Raw genomic sequence first — 24,474 nt, forward strand, 5'->3', positions numbered from 1 at the left:
CTCCTGGCGGTAGTTCCAGGAGGGTCACGACTGAATTGTCCGTCCGGTGGGCGACGCGGCTGCTATTAGAGTTACGCGGCCGATCGCACGCCAGGCGGCCCAGAATTCGTAACAATACAATAAACACAATTGTGCAAACAGATGAGGATAAGCCTCGGTGTCGGCCTCAAGGAACACGTCAGGTCAGGTACGGGAGCATGTGCCGGAGCAGCATGTCAAGGAACCTGATGTGAAAAGTCTGACGATCACTCACAAATTGGCACATTTTAAAACAAACGAGAATGAGGAGCACACAGTAAACGTGGAGATTTAATTCAATATAAATTTGGTTTATTGAGAACTTCAAACACTGGACAAAGCAGTCTGAAGACTGATACTTGTTAAGTTTACAATAGTAAAACAAACTTACAAATATATATATATATATATATATATATATATATATATATATATATATATATATATATATATATATATATATATATATATATATATATATATATATATATAGAATAATAATCATATAAAATTGCATGAATATGTACGTTATGCATTAAAATAAATGTATGGAATGAAAATGCAAATTTGCCAGAAAGCAATAATAGACATTTTAAATTGCAACAAAAGGTGTCAAAGTCTGAGTCCCCACAGCTCAAAGCACACTTAGCCAGGGCACACGGAGCACTGACATCAGTGACAAGATCACCTGCTGCACCATATCCACAAACGTCGAGCAGGACCTACGAATGCCCAGGGTGCACAGAGCGAGCACTGCTGCAGTCCGTGCGCTGAAGCCCCGGAAACAGGCCACAGGTATGGACCTGCAGACTCAGAGCAGTGGGAACTACCAGCCCAGAACTCGGCACCATGTGCCCCCGCACATCAACAAGAGACCGAGTGCGTTCCGTTCTAGCATCCGGAGCACTTTGTTTGCCCCTATGGCGAGCTCACTCCGAGTGCTTCCACATGAACGACACCTGCTCAGCCGCTCTTCTCCTTGGGCCTCAGTTGTCCTACCGGCATCTTCCCTCCATGACCACACCAGACTCCACAACTCCCACAGGTTGGACCGGCCCTGACACAGCGTCAGGGCCACATTCAACAGATCAGTCACAGCCTCGGCGATAAACTTGGAGAGACTTGGGCCACGTGGCTTGGAATAGCTCGTCAAGCAAGATGCGTGCTCTGGCACAGCCGCTCTGCATGCCACGTCCTCGACAGGACGCCATGGCAAAGCGTCTCATGCGGTGACGATGAAACAAAGTGGATGTGGTGCAGCAACGTCCATCCATCCATTTGGACCATACTCTGTGCAGAGTGTTGGTGGAACTTATCTTTGAGGAAGACCATACTCCGTTCACCAGGACACAGGATACCAGCAAGCTGGCACTCATTTTTCTGACCTGGGAAGGATGACAGGCAGTCAACCCCACCTGGTGATTCAACAGCCGAGTGGGATTTGAACTCAGCATCTTCGGATCCCAAGCCCACCACCCTAAACATTAAGCCAACACCAGGCATATAACAATGTTGTCATGGTGCTAATCAGCTGCCGACGTGCTGCCAATGTCTTGATAGAAAATTAACAGTAATTACCAGACAAAAAAAAGATCAGGAAAACTTGTCTTTGAGGAAGTCGGCAGAGATGAAGAAGAACACCCCTGCAGCTCAAGAACCAGAAGTCTCTGAAGGTCCTGATCTGTTCAATGTTCTACCTCCATTTTTGTTCTGTTACTTCCTGATCCGTTCTCTGTTCTCGCTCCTCCATGGGCCTCAACTGTATTTTTTTCAATTTTAAAAAAAAGAAGAAATTTCTGCTCAGAGTATTGTCTGTTACCATGGACCATTTCCACAGGTTGAAATGGGAAATGCTCTTATGATCACCCAGCCATCCTGGTTGCCCGGTTAGAATCCGTCACCTCAATTGAGTCACCTCAATTAAACTGGTGGAACGGGGAGCTGATTCGGTGGTCCCAGGCCGGATTACGGCTTTTCCACTTCTGTGCGGAGAGGCGCATGGTGTGATTTGGATATGGAGCGTTATATGCCGCAGCTAATTATTCCCTCAACATGCTTTTCTGTCATCACCAAAGGAGAACCATGAGAGCCAAAATTCACCGAGAGACTGGTTCTATTTAATGATGTAAGTGGCATGGGGAAAAGAAACACAAGGAAGCAATTACAATCAGTATGTATTAAATAAGCCCGTTGCCCACTACTGATTCAGGCCCACGGTACCAACCAATGAACAAACTGAGATTCCTCAATTATTTATGTCCTTATCGGGCCCTCAGACACACCACAGGAGATAGACACAGAGAGATGACAGGACAGAAAATACCACAAGCTGTGTCCGACTGAGTACAACTGCAACAGATGCAGGATGGCAATATAAGTCACAGTGGCTCCAGGCCACTGCCCGTGAGTGATGTATGATGTGAGGGGAGGTGTGGCTGGCTATTTGGGAGGGGGTAGAGTTGTACCACAGCTTGAACAATTTCCAGTAGCGTCTTGCATCGTCGAGTCCAAGCATCTGCCATGTCACCCCACTCATCCCCACCACACGCCTTTATTGCCTCGAGCATCTACGTCATTAATGATGTGTCATGCCTCATCCCTGTCACTCCCCATTGTCATGTTTGATGGGTGGAGGACCACCCATCCACCCCAGTGTCACTGAAGAGGCCCCTCCCCCTGACCTCTCAGACCGGCGTCAAGCCACTTTTGCACATAAACTGACACACGATGGCCCATGCAAATTCTAAAAAAGACATAAATGACAGATTACAGAGGGCAGAACATCAAATATAAGGTCAAAAATGGATGGCGGTATTCGACACAGACATTGGAATGGGTGCACAACATCTGTCTGAACACATCAGTGATGCATATCTAACTAGAACGACACTTTGAAGAGCACATACCTTCACCAGACTGAGCAGTTTACGTTTTGTATCCCACTGATAAGCGGATCTGGATCCGGACCTGAACTAAAATTGAACTGGCTTGTTCTTGTCATCGACCCAACTCATCCACCAAGTTTCATCTGAATCCATCCACAACTTTTTGAGATATTGTGATGTCTATCGTTTTTGGCCCTTTCTCTCAATGGTGAAGAATCATTTAAAATATTCTCGGATCTGGATCAGGATCTTCACCAAAAATGATTATATTCATCCTTGTTACACACCCAACCTGTCCACCAAATTTCGGCTGAATCTTTCCATAACTTTTTGAGATATCAAATCACAGACAGCCAAACAAAGAGACATGGGTGGAACCACCATCGGTGGCAGAGATAATAACAGATTACTTACTTTACATTTATGCTAGACATTCACTTCAAGAAATTAACTGCTCTATACTAAGCATTATTTACCCCTAGGAGCCATTTCCACAACAATATGATAACTAGCATCCTGGATTTGAAACCCGAAACTTTTACTCGCCTATCCAAAACTTTACCAACCCAAAATTGACAGAAAAAAAAAAGAGATAAAATGTTTACTAATCACAATAATGCTTATTTGATGTTTAACTTTGTTATACTTTCATTAACTTACATTATACTTGATATACTTACATTATACTTGATGTATATACATGATGAAGGGAGTGATAATTTTGACATGCCAAGTACAGATGAGAGGTTAGAGTGCTCAATCTTTGGAGGAGAAGACAGATCAGCATTGTCTTCCATACATCCATCCATCCATTGGGACCATACTCTGTGCAGAGTGTCGGTGCTGCTTAAACAGTCTCCTTCCTAGGCTATTGGGCACAATCCTGGACAGGTCGCCACCCCGACGCAGGATATCAGCAAGCTGGCACTCATTTTGCCAACCTCAGAAGGATGACAGGCTGAGTCAACCCCACCTGGTATTAATTCAACAGCCGAGTGGGATTTGAACTCGGGACCCGAGGATCCCATCCACCACCCAAACCATTAAGCCAACACCAGGCATAGCATTGTCTTGAATTGGTGAAAGAAAGGGAGAGGGAATAGGAAAAGTGGCTTTCCTGACTAGCCACCATTTTTTTTGTATGACTGAGTAAATAAAATACAGTTTGTAGTTATATACAATGTCTATATAAAGTCCACACCCCCTTTCAAATTTTTCACCTTTTGTTGCCTTGTAGCCTGGAATTAAATTGCATTAAATCAGACTTTTTCCATCTTTATTTACACATCCTAACCCACAACTTCCAAGTGAAAAAGAAATTCTATAAATTTCAGAAAATTAATTGAAAATACAAAACTGGAATATCTTGGTTTGAGACTAGCTGTATGTCAATACACCTAACATGGCCAATACACCCAAAAACATTGAGTCCATCCCGTTTGCTTGCGGATCTGCTATGATATGGGGCTGCCTGTTGCAATTGTAAAATTTACCTCGTCACTGTATGGGGCAACCTGATTGGTGAAAAGTGCCATAGGGCCATTTAAAATTCTGTTGTTGTTTCACATTTTGACAACCACCCGCTTCTCACAAAACCTGTATTCATGGGTGCCAATGGCAGACCCCACCGTTGTCGTGCAGTACCATCACAACATTGCCCTGGCCAGCATGGAGTCCTGATTTAAATCTAATCGAGTACGTTTGCCACATTCTTGAGAGAAGATTTAAGAAAATGAACCCTCCTTTGCTGACTTTTCCAAAGTTGGAGGTTGCTTTGCACCAGGAATAGCAACAACTCCCTTTGGATGCTCTCTCATGTCTTCGGGGAATGAGGAGGGCAACAGCAGTCATTTGTTCTAATAGTGCTTACACACATTATTGAATTTTTGAGACATTCTATTGTTGACATCATTGTCATTATTGACGAATCTTGAGACCTACATCACAGGATGTGTTGCAAGTCGCCACATTCTAAAGTCATCACGTTTTTTTTTTTTTTTTTTTTTTTTTTGGTGTAAAACTACCATTACAGATGTCCACATTTTGTGATAAAAAAATAATAATAATAATAAACAAACCTCTGAATTTGTCTCACGGCATTTGTTAAACGCACAGATTACTAATCCGTGGATTTAGTTTTGGTAAACATTCCAGTTTCTTTAAAAAAAATTATCTTATTGCTATGATCCAGAAAAATGCAACCTGCTAAGGCATGTGCGCGCGCACACACACACACACACACACACACACACACACACACACACACACACACACACACACACACACACACACACACACACACACACACACACACACACACACACACACACACACGGAGGTGGCTACTTTAAGATCTGGTAGGTCTCCCTTCTCTCTCCTGAAACCCACCCACATGTGGAGATAACAGCAAAACACACACACACACACACACACACACACACACACACACACACACACACACACACACACACACACACACACACACACACACATCCAAAAATGTTTCGTTTTTTTTCAAAATCCTCAATTTACATTCCATAATTTTGAAGTAAAAATTAAATGATTAATTTTCATGAAATTTTTATTTTTACTTGACTATTATATTGTTTAACTGTTCTATAAGGTGGTTGGGGTGTTTTTTGGGGGGTTTTTTTGCTTGTTTTGTTTTTTTTGCTCCTTTAATTTCCTCCCGAATTTAAACTGCAGAACGTGTTCATTTCCTTATTCTTTCCTTCCTCACATTTTGTTGCTTCACCATGATAGGATACACATTATAAAAACTTACTTTGTCTCTTTCACCAACAGGATTTGGAAATTCTGAAACCAGATTCATCCCAGCTCATTGAAAATAGGCAGCATGAAAGCCTTCCATACCAGCAGTGGATGAGAGAGCAAAACAGGTGTGATATAAAAGGGGAAATACACATTCATTGTTGTTTTTTTTTTAACCCACTAAAGCTGTTTTCACAATTAGCATTTATTGAAGAGTCATAGGTATTCATGTTTTGCATTAATATTTCTAAGATGTTTTTAATGATAATTCCACAACACCAAATATAAAACTTAATTTTCACCACAAATTTCGAACTAGTTGTACTTCCAAAGTAAGAACTTTAATAATTAGTGAGTGAGTGACCAACTTTCTGACTGCCTGGATCATCAGCTGGGCTCCATTCATCATTGAAGCGTCGACCCAATCAGCCCAGAACCTCTCCAAACGGTGGGTCCACAATCTCGGCCGTGGATCCATATCGGGAGGTTCACGACCCGAGCCGTATCAATACAGTCAGGCAATGGAACCTCGTTTTCTTACTCTCCACTTGAAGCATATCACTTTCCTTGAAGATGTTTACCTTCCTTGCTATCAGCTTTCATGTATTATCATACATTCATAATCCTTTAAACACATTCCATTGACTAACCATACATCACCAATAAATATGCCCACACCTTACGTTTACACGTACATCACCAAACGTGTCCATTCGGCTTACCACTGAATCGAGGTGTTACTCAAATGCAAAATCTTTCATTTCAACAGATATCCCACATGCTCTCCTGCACCCTCGAGTAACCAGCGAAAATATTTCAAACTGGAGGGGCACTCGGTGGAGCGCATACCTCCACGATGCAATGCCTGATCCATGAGAACATATCGGGCCCAATACATTTTTGAGATATCGTAATATACAGTATTACATCGTTTTTGGCCCGATCTCTCAATGGTGAAAAATCACTTTAAAAATTCTAGTAGTCGGATCCGGGTCTTCACTAACATCTAATCAGTTTGTCCTTGTCACACATCCAACTTGTCCACAAAATTTCATCCGAATCCGTCCACAACTTTTTAAGATATCCTGCACACAAACAAACAGACAGACGGGTGAAAACATAACCTCCTTCACCTTCGGTGGTGGAAGTAAATATATTTTTGTGAATGATTCATCAATATAGCTTGTAAAAACTACATGGAAGAGTGAACACCGAGACGCACACCTTGTGATGCCTGCAGTTTGCGGCATTCCCATTGCGTGTGTGTGTGTGTGTGTGTGTGTGTGTGTGTGTGTGTGTGTGTGTGTGTGTGTGTGTGTGTGTGTGTGTGTGTGTGTGTGTGTGTGTGTGTGTGTGTGTGTGTGTGTGTGTGTGTGTGTGTGTGTGTGTGCGCGCGTGCGTGCGTGCGCACCGACACCAACACACTATATGTGCATGTGTTTGCATTTGAAGTTTTTGGTTGAGTATGTGTTCACCAATGTCTTTATCTGCACAGTATTTCACTGTCAAACATTTCTAGTTTTGGCTGAACAACACTAACATGTACAAGACAGATGAGTCTTTAGCATGTACAAGAAATGCTCTTCAATAACGAACAAAAGTTTGGCCCAGAAATTGTCCACTGATCATGAGTTGCATTGTTCAAATCGGACAACATTAGGTGTGAACAAACATTTGACTGTTCGTTTGTATTGCTTGGGTTTGCTGTGTATGCATGTACATGTACAAATACATTTTTGCTGGATGGAGGCCTTTGCAGGCAGTCGTTGGTCTGTTGTGGTTAATGTACACGACTTGAAACACTTTCAACTTGCAATGTACACAACTATCCAGGATATCTTCCTGTTGAATAAAGGAAGTGTGTTGGGTGCAGCCTCCACAAAGAGTCAGTGGATGCTGCTCGAAAAAGGCTGAAAGATTACCGCGATCTGCTTCAACGACAACGTGCCGCTGTGTTGCCAATCCATGATACCGCAACATCTTCCACAACTGATGCTGTAGCATTACTCTCGACGGTTCTACCTCCTTCCAGAGCAACTACTTTAACCTCCCCATTATCAGACTCAACGATTGCTCCAACTTTGTTTACCAATCCACACGTCGCAATCTCGAAAGTTAATAATCAGGTACATCACCCTGCTGACCCTTCAGTCAGTTTTCTAATTCCATGTATCTGCCTTTCTTGTGAATTATTATAACCTCATATTGCAGGACCTGTTATTCAAGTGCAATGATGAACAGACATAGCATAAATATGTGTATTCAAATGATTGCATTTGGGTCTGTTGCATTGTACAGGGTGGCCTGAAAGTTGCTTTACGCCTGCTAAATTTCTCACACCTCCTTCCCTTCCTCCTTCCCTTCCTCTCCCCTCCCTTCCACCCTCCCCCGCTGTGGTATGTGGCAACACTAACTAACCAACTTACTGACGCCGGAGTGCGAAAGAAGTTATTTGGCATGGTGGACACAAGTTGTTGATGTTGAAGAGCGGTTGGCTGCTTGTGTTTGGGTGCATGAAAGGGCACACATAGGCCAAACAATTGCTCAAGTATGGACAGCCCTCTACAATGGCCACCACGTAGTTCAGATCGAATGACACAAGACAACATTGTGGGGCTCTATCAAGGAGAAAGTTTCGACAAACCGGTTGGTATAAGACAATTTATTAATTGCACGCTGCACCGCGGCGTCTTGCGCACAGGTGACTCCGCAAATGGCTACACAAGATGTCTAAGAGGATTTGGTGACATTCATCAATGCAAGGATGGCTAGAATGGCTCTCGATAAGTCTATACCTTCACCACGCTGTACAGGTTACGTTTTTATCCCACTGATAGGCCGGATCTTGATCCGAACCTGAACCAAAAACTCATTGGCTTGTTCTTGTCATCTAACCAACTCATCCACAAAGTGTTTGTCATAACTCGTAAACAACTTTTTGAGATATCCTGCTTTTTATCGTCTTTGGCCCCATCTCTCAATGGTGAAGAATCACTTTATAAAAAAAAATTCATTCTCGTATCTGGATCTGGAATCGGATCTTCGCCAAAATCAAATCGATTCTTCCTTATCACACAACCAGTCTGTCCACCCAGTTTCGTCAGAATCCATCCACAACGTTTTGAGATATCCTGCTCACAGACAGGCAGGGGTGAAAACAACCTCTGCACACCTTTGAAAGAGTTTAAGAACGAATACTTCACTGAGGAGTAAAGGGAGTTTCAGGCCATCCTGTACATCAAAAATTAGGCTTGTCCTTTTGAAGTGATGTCATGTGATAGATCTACTTTTGCGAAAATAACTTATGTTTGTTGGCAGCAACAGCATTTTTACACTGGCATTATGAAGACTGTGCCTGGTGTTGGCTTAATGGTTAGGGTGGTGAGCTTGGGATTGCAGGATCCTGAGTTCAAATCCTACTCTTTAATTAATATCAGGTGGGGTTGACTCTGCCTGTCATCCTTCTGATGTTGTCAAAATGAGTGCTAGCATGCTGGTATACTGTGTCGGAGTGGCGATCCATCCAGGATTGTGCCCAATAGCCAAGGAGACTGCCTTGCAACGCTCTGCAGAGTATGGTCCCGATGGATGGATGGATGGATGGATTATGGAAATTGCATTCGATGTTTTGCTCATTATTGTGTTGATTACTTTATCTTCTCTTTCATTCATTTTTGTTTGTAAAGCATCCAAAATTCATTTGTTTGTGAAGCACTGCTCAAAAATGTACAGCTGCTGACATTGACAATCATTCCTCACCTTTTGGTAAATCTACACCAATGTTTTCGTGTCCATGCATCATTTGCAAATGATGCCATTTACATCTAATAGTAATGGCTCAAAGGATAGCCGAGAGGTATGCACACTCGCCTCTGACCTGTCTCGCCTCGGTTTGAATCCCGACTCGACTACACACTGTCAGCCAGGTGTTTCACAGGCAGGGTGATTCATCAACGCGTGTGCCGTCCCTCGGATGGACAATAAAAGGGGCGTCCTGTCTGTCAGCAGTCGTTGGTGGACAATAAAGTATCGGTGCGCTATCGCTGGCACCGTAAACACATTCCTGCACTCAGTAGTGTTTTGCATGACAGTGACCACCCATCTGGGATTGTAATCCCCAGTCAATGAAAGTTCCTCGGCAGCCTTATATGCCTCATGGAGCATAAGGCTTGCCCGAGCTGGATATACTGTACTCCCTCGTTTTTTTTTTTTTTTTTAAATGTTTTTTCACTCCCAACCAAATTTTTGGGAGTAGAGGAGGGGGGGTAAAAGAGGGAGGGATGGAGGGGTAAGGGAGGGAGGAGAATAAAAGAGGGAGGGAGGGGGGTAAAAGAGGGAGGGAGAGGGTAAAAGAGGGAGGAAGGGGATAAAAGAGGGAGGGAGGGGATAAAAGAGGGAGGGAGGGGGTAAAAGAGGGAAGGAGGGGATAAAAGAGGGAGGTAGGGAGGGTAAATAGGGAGGTAGGGAGGGTAAAAGAGGGAGGTAGGGAGGATAAAAGAGGGAGGTAGGGTGGGGGTAAAAGAGGGAGGTAGGGTGGGGGTAAAAGAGGGAGGGAGGAGGGAAAAGGAGGGAGGCAGGGGTAAAAGGTGGAGGGAGGGGGTAAAAGATGGAGGGAGGGAGGGAGGGAGGCGGGTAAAAGGTGGAGGGAGGGGTAAAAGATGGAGGGAGGGAGGGAGGGGGTCGAAGAGGAAGGGAGGGGTAGAAGAGGGAGGAAGGGAGGGGGTAGAAAAGGGAGGAAGGGAGGGGGTAGAAGAGGGAGTGAGGGGTAGAAGAGGGAGGGAGGGGTTAGAAGAGGGAGGGGAGAAGAGGGAAGGGGGAGAAGAAGGAGGAAGGGGGAGAAGAGGGAGCGGGGGAGAAGAGGAAGGGAGGGGGAGAAGAGGAAGGGAGGGGGAGAGCAAAGTAAAAGGGAGGGTGGAGGGAAGGGTAAGAGGAGGGGGTGGAGGAAGGGTAAGAGAGGGGTGGAGGAAGGGTAAGAGGGGGGTGGAGGGAAGGGTAAGAGAGGGGGTGGAGGGAAGGGTAAGAGGAGAGGTGGAGGGAAGGGTAAGAGAGGGGTGGAGGAGAAGGGTAAGAGGGGCTGGATGAGAAGGGTAAGAGGGGGCGTGGATGAGAAGGGTAAGAGGGGGGTCGAGGAAAGGAGCAAGAGGGGGACAGAGAAGGGTATGAGTGGGGGGTAGGTTGAGGAGATGTGTAATAAGGGAGAGAGGAGGAGAAGCGTAAGAGGAGGAGGGGAGAGGAGAAGGATAAGAGTGGGGGTGGAGAAGGGTAAGAGGAGGATCTAGGAGAGGGGCAAGAGGAGGGTCGAGGAGAAGGGTAAGTGGGTGAGGGAAGGGGAAGAAGATGGGAGGGGCAAGGGAGGAAGAGGGGAAGTGGAGGGGAACGCAAAGGAAGACAGAAGTGTTTGAGGGAGAGGGGAAGAGAGGAAAATTAGGATAATGAAGGTGGGAAAGAGGAAGAGTTTTTTTTCCTCCCCCCCCCCCGCCCCCTGCTTTTTTATCCTTCCAAGCCAGCTTCCCTCCATCTTGCAAAGTCTTTCCTTGGCAAATATGGACTTTTATTAATTTATGCCTTCAAACACAGCTCAATGGACTGTTCTTCCTTTTAGGCTGCCCCAACCTCACACCTGATGCTGTGGAGACCAAATCCTTCAAAATCATTGGAATCTCCTTTGTTGAACCATAATCTTTGGGCCAACGACTCTCGCATCACAGACAGGTTGGTGACCTGTCTTCTACCACCTAATTTTCTTGCCTTGCACCCTCTGCCCTTTCCTTGCTCTATTCCCACTCCTATTCCCCAGGTAGGTTGCTGCAGGATGCACGTGATCTGCTCGTGCGCTTCTGGTGAAACTCCCAAAAACAGACATTGCTCACCTCCACTCATTTGTTCATTTTCTCTCACCTTTTCTTGGGGGCTTGTCTGTTCTGTGTTCTCACTCTTCCACGAGTCTTAACTTAGTATCAAAAATAAACAAAAACAAAAATCATTAGATTTGTTCACCTGGTATACTGATTTTTTTTACAACACCATTGCAGCCAAAAGTCAGTTTATTGATCTCGACATTGGATTGATTTACAGTGCAATCTTTATTTTAGGACACATATTGAACTCTCAACCATTCATCAATTTACCTGCAGGTAAGCTACTAATCTGCGATAGTGTTTTGTTAAGTCGAAACATACGCCTACGTCAAAAACACACTTCATCCGTAGCGATGTGGTGAAACACATACAATCACGTCACAGATATGAGCTTGCACCACTAAAAGAGAATTCATAGCATATGAACAAGGAAATGATTTAGACACCTGTAAAGAAAGCATGGAATGTTAACCACCTTGATCAACTGAATAACACTTAGATCTCCAGTTTACACACAATCAAGGAAATAAGTTGTTGAAGAACGTGGCAAAGAGACAGTTTTTAATCACACAACAGCCCTGGAATTGCATCACTCTATCAACAAAACAGCCAAGCCAATCAGCCATGGCAAGAACTATCCTTACCTTTTTAAAAACAATGGAGTGTGCAGTGATCAACAAGACAACTTCAAAAATTCCTTCAAAATTGTGTCACCAAACCAAGATCCGGCCAGATGATCGAAAGCCACAGACAAAAGGAAACATCACATTCCCACATGTGTTGATCAAGTATCAACAAATTTATGTTTTAAAAAAGTTTGTACTGAACTCTAACCCTATAATAAAACCCCCAAAAAGGTATTCTATGGAAGTGCAACGGTAGATATATATATATATTTGCTTTTCTGCCTTTAGGAAGCATACGTAGAATTGTTCTGGATCTGTAAAGGCTGCCGAGACGTCCATTAACCGCGTAGGATGAGAGATGAGATGACAATGGAGCTCAGAATAAAGTTGGCAATGTATCCACAAAGTGCACGTTCTGTAAGATGTCACCCATTCACGACCTGAAAAATGTAAACAAAATTTTTTTTAAATCTATATTAAAACTTCATTATTCATAACTCGGAATAATAATAAAGTTTCGGTCATTGGGATGTGCAACAGCTGCATATAACTGAAATTGCTGAGCAAATAACAATTTTGTGCCCACAGGATCTGTTAAAGTTCGTTGAGATTGGAGAGAGTCGTAGGTTTCTCAAGTGATGGTCGGGTGTAGGACGAGAAGAGAGGTTGCAGAATAATAACAAATAATTTTTCTTTTTAACTGGTAAAAATTTGGTTGGGAGTGAAAAAACATTTAAAAAAAAAAAAAAAAACGAGGGAGTACAGTATATCCAGCTCGGGCAAGCCTTATGCTCCATGAGGCATATAAGGCTGCCGAGGAACTTTCATTGACTGGGGATTACAATCCCAGATGGGTGGTCACTGTCATGCAAAACACTACTGAGTGCAGGAATGTGTTTACGGTGCCAGCGATAGCGCACCGATACTTTATTGTCCACCAACGACTGCTGACAGACAGGACGCCCCTTTTATTGTCCATCCGAGGGACGGCACACGCGTTGATGAATCACCCTGCCTGTGAAACACCTGGCTGACAGTGTGTAGTCGAGTCGGGATTCAAACCGAGGCGAGACAGGTCAGAGGCGAGTGTGCATACCTCTCGGCTATCCTTTGAGCCATTACTATTAGATGTAAATGGCATCATTTGCAAATGATGCATGGACACGAAAACATTGGTGTAGATTTACCAAAAGGTGAGGAATGATTGTCAATGTCAGCAGCTGTACATTTTTGAGCAGTGCTTCACAAACAAATGAATTTTGGATGCTTTACAAACAAAAATGAATGAAAGAGAAGATAAAGTAATCAACACAATAATGAGCAAAACATCGAATGCAATTTCCATAATCCATCCATCCATCCATCCATCGGGACCATACTCTGCAGAGCGTTGCAAGGCAGTCTCCTTGGCTATTGGGCACAATCCTGGATGGATCGCCACTCCGACACAGTATACCAGCATGCTAGCACTCATTTTGACAACATCAGAAGGATGACAGGCAGAGTCAACCCCACCTGATATTAATTAAAGAGTAGGATTTGAACTCAGGATCCTGCAATCCCAAGCTCACCACCCTAACCATTAAGCCAACACCAGGCACAGTCTTCATAATGCCAGTGTAAAAATGCTGTTGCTGCCAACAAACATAAGTTATTTTCGCAAAAGTAGATCTATCACATGACATCACTTCAAAAGGACAAGCCTAATTTTTGATGTACAGGATGGCCTGAAACTCCCTTTACTCCTCAGTGAAGTATTCGTTCTTAAACTCTTTCAAAGGTGTGCAGAGGTTGTTTTCACCCCTGCCTGTCTGTGAGCAGGATATCTCAAAACGTTGTGGATGGATTCTGACGAAACTGGGTGGACAGACTGGTTGTGTGATAAGGAAGAATCGATTTGATTTTGGCGAAGATCCGATTCCAGATCCAGATACGAGAATGAATTTTTTTTTATAAAGTGATTCTTCACCATTGAGAGATGGGGCCAAAGACGATAAAAAGCAGGATATCTCAAAAAGTTGTTTACGAGTTATGACAAACACTTTGTGGATGAGTTGGTTAGATGACAAGAACAAGCCAATGAGTTTTTGGTTCAGGTTCGGATCAAGATCCGGCCTATCAGTGGGATAAAAAACGTAACCTGTACAGCGTGGTGAAGGTATAGACTTATCGAGAGCCATTCTAGCCATCCTTGCATTGATGAATGTCACCAAATCCTCTTAGACATCTTGTGTAGCCATTTGCGGAGTCACCTGTGCGCAAGACGCCGCGGTGCAGCGTGCAATTAATAAATTGTCTTATACCAACCGGTTTGTCGAAACTTTCTCCTTGATAGAGCCCCACAATGTTGTCTTGTGTCATTCGATCTGAACTACGTGGTGGCCATTGTAGAGGGCTGTCCATACTTGAGCAATTGTTTGGCCTATGTGTGCCCTTTCATGCACCCAAACACAAGCAGCCAACCGCTCTTCAACATCAACAACTTGTGTCCACCATGCCAAATAACTTCTTTCGCACTCCGGCGTCAGTAAGTTGGTTAGTTAGTGTTGCCACATACCACAGCGGGGGAGGGTGGAAGGGAGGGGAGAGGAAGGGAAGGAGGAAGGGAAGGAGGTGTGAGAAATTTAGCAGGCGTAAAGCAACTTTCAGGCCACCCTGTACAATGCAACAGACCCAAATGCAATCATTTGAATACACATATTTATGCTATGTCTGTTCATCATTGCACTTGAATAACAGGTCCTGCAATATGAGGTTATAATAATTCACAAGAAAGGCAGATACATGGAATTAGAAAACTGACTGAAGGGTCAGCAGGGTGATGTACCTGATTATTAACTTTCGAGATTGCGACGTGTGGATTGGTAAACAAAGTTGGAGCAATCGTTGAGTCTGATAATGGGGAGGTTAAAGTAGTTGCTCTGGAAGGAGGTAGAACCGTCGAGAGTAATGCTACAGCATCAGTTGTGGAAGATGTTGCGGTATCATGGATTGGCAACACAGCGGCACGTTGTCGTTGAAGCAGATCGCGGTAATCTTTCAGCCTTTTTCGAGCAGCATCCACTGACTCTTTGTGGAGGCTGCACCCAACACACTTCCTTTATTCAACAGGAAGATATCCTGGATAGTTGTGTACATTGCAAGTTGAAAGTGTTTCAAGTCGTGTACATTAACCACAACAGACCAACGACTGCCTGCAAAGGCCTCCATCCAGCAAAAATGTATTTGTACATGTACATGCATACACAGCAAACCCAAGCAATACAAACGAACAGTCAAATGTTTGTTCACACCTAATGTTGTCCGATTTGAACAATGCAACTCATGATCAGTGGACAATTTCTGGGCCAAACTTTTGTTCGTTATTGAAGAGCATTTCTTGTACATGCTAAAGACTCATCTGTCTTGTACATGTTAGTGTTGTTCAGCCAAAACTAGAAATGTTTGACAGTGAAATACTGTGCAGATAAAGACATTGGTGAACACATACTCAACCAAAAACTTCAAATGCAAACACATGCACATATAGTGTGTTGGTGTCGGTGCGCACGCACGCACGCGCACACACACACACACACACACACACACACACACACACACACACACACACACACACACACACACACACACACACACACACACACACACACACACACACACACACACACACACACACACACACACACACACACACACGCAATGGGAATGCCGCAAACTGCAGGCATCACAAGGTGTGCGTCTCGGTGTTCACTCTTCCATGTAGTTTTTACAAGCTATATTGATGAATCATTCACAAAAATATATTTACTTCCACCACCGAAGGTGAAGGAGGTTATGTTTTCACCCGTCTGTCTGTTTGTTTGTGTGCAGGATATCTTAAAAAGTTGTGGACGGATTCGGATGAAATTTTGTGGACAAGTTGGATGTGTGACAAGGACAAACTGATTAGATGTTAGTGAAGACCCGGATCCGACTACTAGAATTTTTAAAGTGATTTTTCACCATTGAGAGATCGGGCCAAAAACGATGTAATACTGTATATTACGATATCTCAAAAATGTATTGGGCCCGATATGTTCTCATGGATCAGGCATTGCATCGTGGAGGTATGCGCTCCACCGAGTGCCCCTCCAGTTTGAAATATTTTCGCTGGTTACTCGAGGGTGCAGGAGAGCATGTGGGATATCTGTTGAAATGAAAGATTTTGCATTTGAGTAACACCTCGATTCAGTGGTAAGCCGAATGGACACGTTTGGTGATGTACAAACAAGAGGCTTGGGCCATCCGGATGTATCTTCAGCCTTTGATACTGTCTGGCATGCAGCCTTGATTTATAAGTTGTCTTCCTTAGGTATTCAAGGTCCCTTGCTCAAGTGGTTGTCTGGTTTGCTCTGTGAGCGGAAACAGCGAGCGGTCCTTGAATGTGTCCTTACTCGTGGTTAGGATTCTCCACAAGGCAGCATCTTACAATGTATGTTATTCAAAATGTATGTGTCGATAATTTGTCTGAATCTCTTGAAAGCTAACTTTACCATTTTACCACTGACTCCACCCTATGTAGAACAATGCATCACACTCATGAAAGGCTGGCCACTGCCGAATCCCTTTCAGCAGAGCGGGACAAGATAAGTTTCAGGTCAGGAAATTGGAACTTGATATGCAATGCTGTGAAGTCACACGCTCACACTCTTGTCTCCACAAGGATCAGAAATCGAACCATGCAATCTTCTCTGGTACAGTCCCTGAAACTCATCGGCCTTAGTATCTGCCATAACCTTTCATCATAATACCAAGCTCAACGTCAAAGGCAAGTCGCCCTCTGCGTATACTCCATACAGTTTAAAGCATTCCTGAGCTGTATTGAGCTCATCACGGTGATACAAGGCTTTCACACACAGCTCCATTTAACATTGCTTCCCACTCTTTGCTGGTGCTTCTGCTTCCTATATTGCTCCTTTTGAGCCAGTTTAAATGAGTCGTTCAGCACCATTGGTAACTCAAACCAGGAGGCTGATTCCTAACAACTGGTTGTTCTACCACCAGCGGCAGGTTGGTGGGCTCCATGGTTTATAATAACTTGCATCTGGCCTTGCTCGTCTTGCCCTCCTACCTCTGCACATCCCAAATCACATTCATTCCTCAAGAATCTCTCAACTGCTTACCATCCCAAATTCCAAGCTCGTTGCCCACCTGCGTCCATTCGCTCCGTCATTGTCCCGATTGTGACATAGTCTCCCCGTGTCCGTTGATGCATTGAACAGTTTTGATTTTTCTTTTTTCTTTCTCAGTTAAAATCCGAAAAGATATGGGTTGGGGGATGGAGGGGTTTATTTGTTGTTGTACCCCCAAACAGTTGAGTTGTTTTTCTTGTACTTTTGCAGTTCTTCAATGTTTCCTGCCAATGGCAGAGTCTGGATTCAGCGCTGTGTTGCTTCCAGAGACATCACACCCCATGAATCAAGGTATGGAATAGAAGTTCTTTCATGGATTCCCTTGTGGTTTACAAGTTTGGGTTAGTTTACATCTTAAAGGCATCAAGTAATCACTCCTGCCATCAGCACTTGGAAACCCTCTCGGGTCTCGATTCACGAATGTATTTTGCTTACCGGATAGTGATTGGCTTTGTGGCTGCAATAAATAATTGCATGAACACAGCCCGTCTGAGACCTGCAGGTAGTGTCTCACTGTGGGTCAATGATGACAATTAGCCAAATAAGACCACTTGTTTAGGCCTCTTGCCTTTCGGTGCTTGGTTAATCATGTGAACGAGAAGCTTTAAAGTTTTGTTGAATGTCATGTGAAATTATTTGTTTTGTACGCAATATTTTCTTGTTAAATAGAGAAAATACATGTTTAGTATAAAATTTCAACATTTTCATACTTTTAGCATAAATTAAAATTGTGGATTATTTAAAGTTAAAATCATTTAAAATTTTCATTCTGTATGTTTGACTTGGTGAGCAATGATGTTGCACTTGATCTCTGAGCAATGGGATTTTGCAATGAGCAAAACTTTTTTCTGAGCTCAAATTGTGTGTGTGTGTGTGTGTGTGTGTGTGTGTGTGTGTGTGTGTGTGTGTGTGTGTGTGTGCGTGCGTGCGTGTTCCTGTTCATGTGTATGCTCTCATGTCTGTCCTCACCTCCGTATGCTGTTTTCCGAGCAATGATGCAAAGCTGCAATACCTGATCGAAAGTTGCAAAAATCTTCGGAGATGATTTATCCTACACTTGATCTGAGCTCGAGACTTGTCTCCCTTCCATCCAGGTGTATCCCTTGACTACGTTTGTCAGAATCTTCCCGCTTCCGATTTGGTTGATCGTGTACGCAAAATGTCAAACTGGCGTTTGTGCTAACAGTTTTTGCTTTTCAGTCTCAAGTTGCATATAAACAAAGTAAGAAAGTCTCGGGGCCATCTGCATGTTCTCCGTACGTAGATAGCAAGATCTTGCTTGTTCCTTCTCATCCACACTTCCTTCATCTGCATCGCAGATGTATTGTCGTAAACTCCTCTCTTCTTGTTTGTGGAGAAACCTGAGCTGATGCAGCCGCATGCCTGCAATCAAATAAATGAGTAACAACACAAAAAAGTAGCTGTTGTTGGGGATTATACGGATTGGAAAAATGGAAGAATCACAAACGAGCATTACTGGGGAGCTGTGCTGGGTTGTTGTCTCGTTTGTTTGTTTTTTTGTTTTATTGTGAGGTGCATGATATTACATGAGAAGTAGGTTGGGAAGTTAAAAATTTTGAAGAGAAAAAATAGTAATTGAAGTCGTAAGATTTTGTTGTTGATGTTGTTGTTGAACGGGATTTTATTTTTTTCACATCACGTACATAAACTCTCTATGTCAGTGTGAAGTTGTACTCACATCAGCACTTGTGCACTGTCTCCATTAGTGGGTTCGCACCGTTTCTCGCCAGTTCCGGTGTTTTGAATTTTGTGCCAAGCGCAAAGTGCCGATCGTCACTTCCTGGATCACAAGACTTTCCATGAGCAGACTGTATGAAGGGTACGTATGACAAATTGCTCAACCTTCAACAAACGCACGGTAATGACGTACAACGTAGATGCTTTGATATTCCCGTTTTCGATTCTTTACCTTTTTTGGTACAACATGTGGATGATAAGCAATGAGTAAATGTGAATGATCACTGTTTTCAGACCATTTGAATGGCAAACTGAAAACATTTATTTCACAAAATGCTTACTGTCATTGTTTATAATGACAGTTTTGTGTCCTCATGGTGTGTTTTGGGTGGGGTTAACGATGGTAGAAAACATCATGGTTTGGAATTGGAGAGCTGGCTTTCTTGGGGATCCTCAGTCGATCCCTCACCCTCCTGCTCATTCACTTCATTCATCATACTAAAATAAGCAATTTGGTGTGTTTGTCTGTGTTGTGTGTATTTTTGACCGCGATACATTCGGTCATTACTTACTTTTCCAATGTCAACCAAATTTGACAGAAGGACTAAGGGTCACATTATGGAGGTTGGAGCAACATAATTTTCCCCTTTTCCAAGGGGGTTTTCGTGTGTGTGTGTGTGTGTTTTATCGTGGTGTTTTTCGAAGGCCGCTTCTCATAAAATTATGTAGAAGGGCACTCGGTAGAGCGCATACCTCCTGATCCAGCGGAACATATCGAGCCCAATAAGTTTTTGAAATATGCTCTTTATCATTTTTGGCCCCATCTCTCAAAGGTGAAGAATTACTTTAAAGGTTAAAAACTTATCGCATCCCCCACAGACGAACAGACCTGAGCCTAGATCTAATGTCATCTATATACCCCAGGCGATATAATAACATGACCCTTCCTGCCGCTCCCGTACGGAGCGAGTATACTAGACTTGGTGAGCTACCTCAGGAAGACATTTATTGTTTTAAAAATGATAGCCATATCTTACTTAACGCCTTATCCCACACCTTCTTTCTCTTTTACTTCATCATATAAACTCAGCACCATGGTCCCAATTACTACCTGGCTTAAAGGCCAGGCGTGCTGATTCATATTCTCAATCCAGGAGGATAAAAGTTTCTCCGTCTTCTCCATTTAAACTGCTTTGAGATCTCATTAATTTTGTGGCAGCTATGGGAGTTGTGGAATTAGTGGATGCTTGCAAAGAACAAAGAACAATTTTTTTTTTCAATTATCCTTTCAGACAACTCCCACACACCCAACAGCGGTGGCACTTACACCCGACTTCATCCGCCTTCACACTTCCAATCTCAAGTCCAGAGTGATGCTTTTTCTTGACATACCTTGGATTTTGCCAGAATTCCCAATATGGCGGCACACAGAGCAGGAAGACTACAACGAGCACACTGATTGGTTGAGAGGAGTCACGCTCAGAGATGCGCTCTGATTGGTTGCCAGCGATGTCAACACTGGCGGTCGCATTTTCAGTCAAGGCGGTGCGTTTACACTTGTAACTTTTGACTCTGTTGATGGACTTTTAAAAATACTCAGTAATTAAAAACTGAATATTTAATTCGTGCTAAAGTGAATCAACACAAAGCAGGGTCGCGCAGTTCAGCGTATCACCGTATTTGGTTGAAAAAAAAAAAAAGAATTTAATACTGACTACCACCGGGTGTCGTTTGTAGGCAATGTTGGCACATTATGTATGGACAGGCAAACAAATGGACCCAAATACAATACCCTCTGCTCTGGCGAGGGTAAATATCGACAACTTTACAAAACGCGATTTGAAATTTGAGGAATAAAATGTGAACAACCGAAAAAACTTGCTTCAAGTTTGGTTTGGAGGCTTTACGATTGCTCGAATGGGCAAAAGGATTTTGACCAACATTTATTCTTGAAATATACATCCAACGTGTCGTGAAATTGATCAAGGGCATCGGCAGGAAATCGAGATGAAAGATGTAAACCGAGCTGTAAATGCTGCTTTTCTCCGATTCGACGAGGCAGAAAGAGTAAAAGACTTGCCGACGTGGGCTTTTCAAATCACAACGTTGATGAATAATATTGGAGACATTGTAGATCTAAAGAGGTAGCAAAGGCGCAAGAGGCCTACAGGAAAATGTTTGGAGAACGCTTGGATTCGGAAGAGGGTAAGAGAGCGGTATTGAGGATTGCGAAGCAGATCGCGAGAGAGAGGTTTTATGTGACGGGGGTGAGTTGCTTGAAGGATGAAGTGGGACAAATCGTTGTGGACTCAGATGGAATTAAAGGAAGATGGAAGAGATGTATGGAAAGGCTGTTGATAGTAGAAAATGAATGGGACGGCAACATCGAGAGTAACCCAGTTTTAGGACCAGCAGAGAAGATAACTGTGAAGGAAGTGGAGGAAGCGATAAGAGCAATGAAGAGTAGAAAAGCAGGAGGGCCAAAGGGGGTTGTGGGAGATATGTTGAAGGCAGTGGGAAGTTGGGGTGTGAAGAGAATGATAGAGATCTGTAATCTGGTGGTGAAAGAAGGGCGCATTCCAGTGGATTGGGAACTGGGTACCCTCGTCCCTCTGTACAAGGGGAAAGGTGACCCTCTGGACTGTGGCTCCTATAGAGCAATAAAGTTATTGGAGCATGGAATGAAGGTATTGGAAAGGGTGTTGGAGAAGAGGATAAGGAAGAAGGGAAAGATTGACGAAATGCAGTTTGGATTTATGCCAGGAAGAGGAACGACAGATGTGATTTTTATTGTAAGGCAGTTGCAGGAGAAGTACATGGAGAAGAGGAAGAAGTTGTTTTTTGGGTTTGTTGATCCGGAGAAAGCATTTGATCGGGTTCCACGTGAAGTTATGACATGGGCATTGAGGAAGTTAGGAGTGGAGGAATGGTTGATCAGAGTAGTGATGGCCATGTACGAGAGAGTGCACAGCTGTAAGGACGAAGGATGGGAACAGTGATGAGTTTGAGGTGAGGGTAGAAGTGCACCAGGGGTCGGTACTAAGTCCACTTCTATTTGTAGTTGTGATGGAGGTGCTGGCTCAGAGGGTAAAGGAGGGTTTACCGTGGGAGATGCTGTATGCAAATGATCTGGTGTTGATTGCAGAGAGTATGGATGGACTGAAGGAGAAGATGAACAAGTGGAAGGAATGTATGGAGGCAAAAGGTTTGAAGGTAAATATCGGAAAGACGAAGATGATGGCAAGTGGTAAAGCATGTGGTGAGGTGGAAAGGACTGGGAAGTGGCCGTGTGCTGTGTGCGGGAAGGGTGTCGGAGTGAACTCAATTCATTGTGCAATGTGTGCTGAGTGGATTCATCGAAAATGTAGTGGGGTGAGAGGGTCATTAACCAGTGTGGCAGCTACATTCAAGTGCAAGGTGTGCATCGAGGGAGCAGCAGATGAAGGAATTGTTGAGTTGGATCTCGGAGATGGTGTGAAGCTGGAAGGGGTGAAAACATTTTGCTATCTCGGAGACATGCTGAATGGAGAAGGTGGATCAGACTCTTCGACGGTTGCTAGAGTGAGATGTGCATGGAAGAAGTTTCGGGAACTGAGTGGCGTGCTGACAATGAGGGGAGTGTCGCTGAAGCTGAAGGGAAAGGTGTATGCTACATGTGTGAGGAGTACGATGATTTATGGGAGTGAGGCATGGGTACTGAACATGGAGCAGCAACAAAGGCTGGAAAGGGTGGAAATGCGAATGGTTCGGTGGATGTGTGGAGTATCGTTGAGAGAGAGGAAGACAAATGATGACTTGCGGAAGATGATGGGAATAGAGTCTGTGATGGAGGTTGTGAAGAGAAACAGGTTGAGATGGTTGGGTCATGTGTTGAGGAAGGATGAAAGTGACTGGGTGAGAGGAGTGTTGGAAATGAGTGTAGTCGTAATTAGAGGATGGGGAAGACCGAGAAAAACTTGGCTAAATGTGGTGGAAGAGGAAATGTGGGCAAGGGGATTAAGAAGGGGAGATGCAGAAAATAGGGTAAAGTGGAGAAGATTGTCATGGGGCCCGCAAGGCTTAGGCTAACCCCCGCTTTAGCGGGGAAAATGGCCTTTAAATGCTTGTGTGTGTGTGTGTGTGTGTGTGTGTGTGTGTGTGTGTGTGTGTGTGTGTGTGTGTGTGTGTGTGTGTAGATCTAATTGTTGTATTCAGACACTGAACCACTGTGTGTAACAAGCTCATTTGCCTTGCGATTGTTTGTGCGAACAAGTGTCTTCCATTATTTGTGTTTCTCACAGGCAGTGTGCTGATGATTGAATGAAGGTGAAGGACTTCAGGATGTGAAAATAATCCTTTGATTACATCTGCCATGAGATTACACTGGCAGATTGTCGTAGAGAGACCCCCCACTTTGCCTTTTACGTGTCATTCTCTCAAATGCTGCGATCAGGAAGTGTTGTTAAGCGTTTTTAAATCGAACGTTCTTTGATGTTATTTGATGATTCCTGTGCCAACAAAACGCCTTTACCATCAATGAGCTCCACATGAGTAATGCCAAATGGAGTAAGGTGTTCCACTGAGGTTGAGTGTGAATTAAAACCACTCTTTTAACCTCTAAACGTCTTGTTTCAATGTAAATGTACATTTGACAATAAAACAGCTTTGACAGCTTTTTTTTTTGATTTGTGGTAGAAAACCTTAAACACTACACTGTTCATTTTAAAACATACTTTCAATCCAATTGCAGCAAACAGTCTTGCTTCTGGGATGTTATTAATGGATGTGATGAATTGTGAATTCTGGTTTAAAAAAAAACATGGCTCTCTCCATCTTCTATTTTCATCAGCCTTCGACTCCTGCTTGAGTTGCTTGCTGAGTCTTCAGCAACATCTGCATTGCCATGCGGCGGAGACTTGTTTTTAATACGCACATACGAGGTTGACGAGAGCACGTTGGGTGCCATCCAAATGTATTGTTACGGCTGTGGAAATTCACAGAACACCATAAAGGTCCTTAGTTATGCCGATAAGTCCGTGTTCAGTTAGATTTCCCCACCGTTGTTTAATGGAAATTATCCGTGTGGACAGGGCTGTGATCTTTGAGATAGCCGTTTTTCTTTCACTATCGTTATTTTGGACCACCACCACCAACATCGCTCTCAAACAACCGCTTCAGACCCACCGTCCTTCCAGCACCACAACCACACGCGCCTCTCAACAAACCACGCCATCCTGATCACCTCAACCACCACGCCAACCACAATTACACCAATCACCTAACCACCTTCCCTGCGACGCCCACTACCGATCACCTCCACAACCCCGCTGTAACCCTCTCCGCTTATAAAACCGTCTCTACCAAGGAAAAGAAACAAGGGATTCCAATAACGCCATGAAAAAGAAGAAGGTATTCCGATGGCGCGCGGATTTTCCTGCCTGGTTTTCCCGCGCAAGGGGAGGAGCGA

The 24,474-nt window shown here is 43.8% G+C and overlaps 1 protein-coding gene and 1 long non-coding RNA gene across 2 annotated transcripts in view; one reads left to right on the top strand and one right to left on the bottom strand.

Annotated features, from left to right (window-relative positions):
* Window positions 1-23,683, top strand: part of CEP295 (centrosomal protein 295) — a 75,008-nt gene extending 51,325 nt beyond the window's left edge. Inside the window, 5 exon segments of the mRNA XM_085881663.1 lie at window positions 5,709-5,803; window positions 16,721-16,795; window positions 17,541-17,621; window positions 19,058-19,170; window positions 23,309-23,683. Coding sequence (XP_085737789.1) covers window positions 5,709-5,803; window positions 16,721-16,795; window positions 17,541-17,621; window positions 19,058-19,154 — 348 coding nt within the window. The 3' untranslated portion in view covers window positions 19,155-19,170; window positions 23,309-23,683.
* LOC147026343 (uncharacterized) lies at window positions 11,702-17,023 on the bottom strand. The gene is made up of 2 exons (XR_015058297.1): window positions 14,987-17,023; window positions 11,702-12,599 (listed from the first exon to the last, which is right to left on the bottom strand). It is a non-coding gene; the product is annotated as an uncharacterized LOC147026343 (long non-coding RNA).
* Window positions 23,684-24,474: the final 791 nt, after the last annotated feature.

The sequence above is a fragment of the Eptatretus burgeri genome, chromosome 5 (genome assembly GCF_056783735.1).
Source record: "Eptatretus burgeri isolate ZD-2024b chromosome 5, Ebu_testis_v1, whole genome shotgun sequence".
Lineage (NCBI taxonomy): Eukaryota > Metazoa > Chordata > Myxini > Myxiniformes > Myxinidae > Eptatretus > Eptatretus burgeri.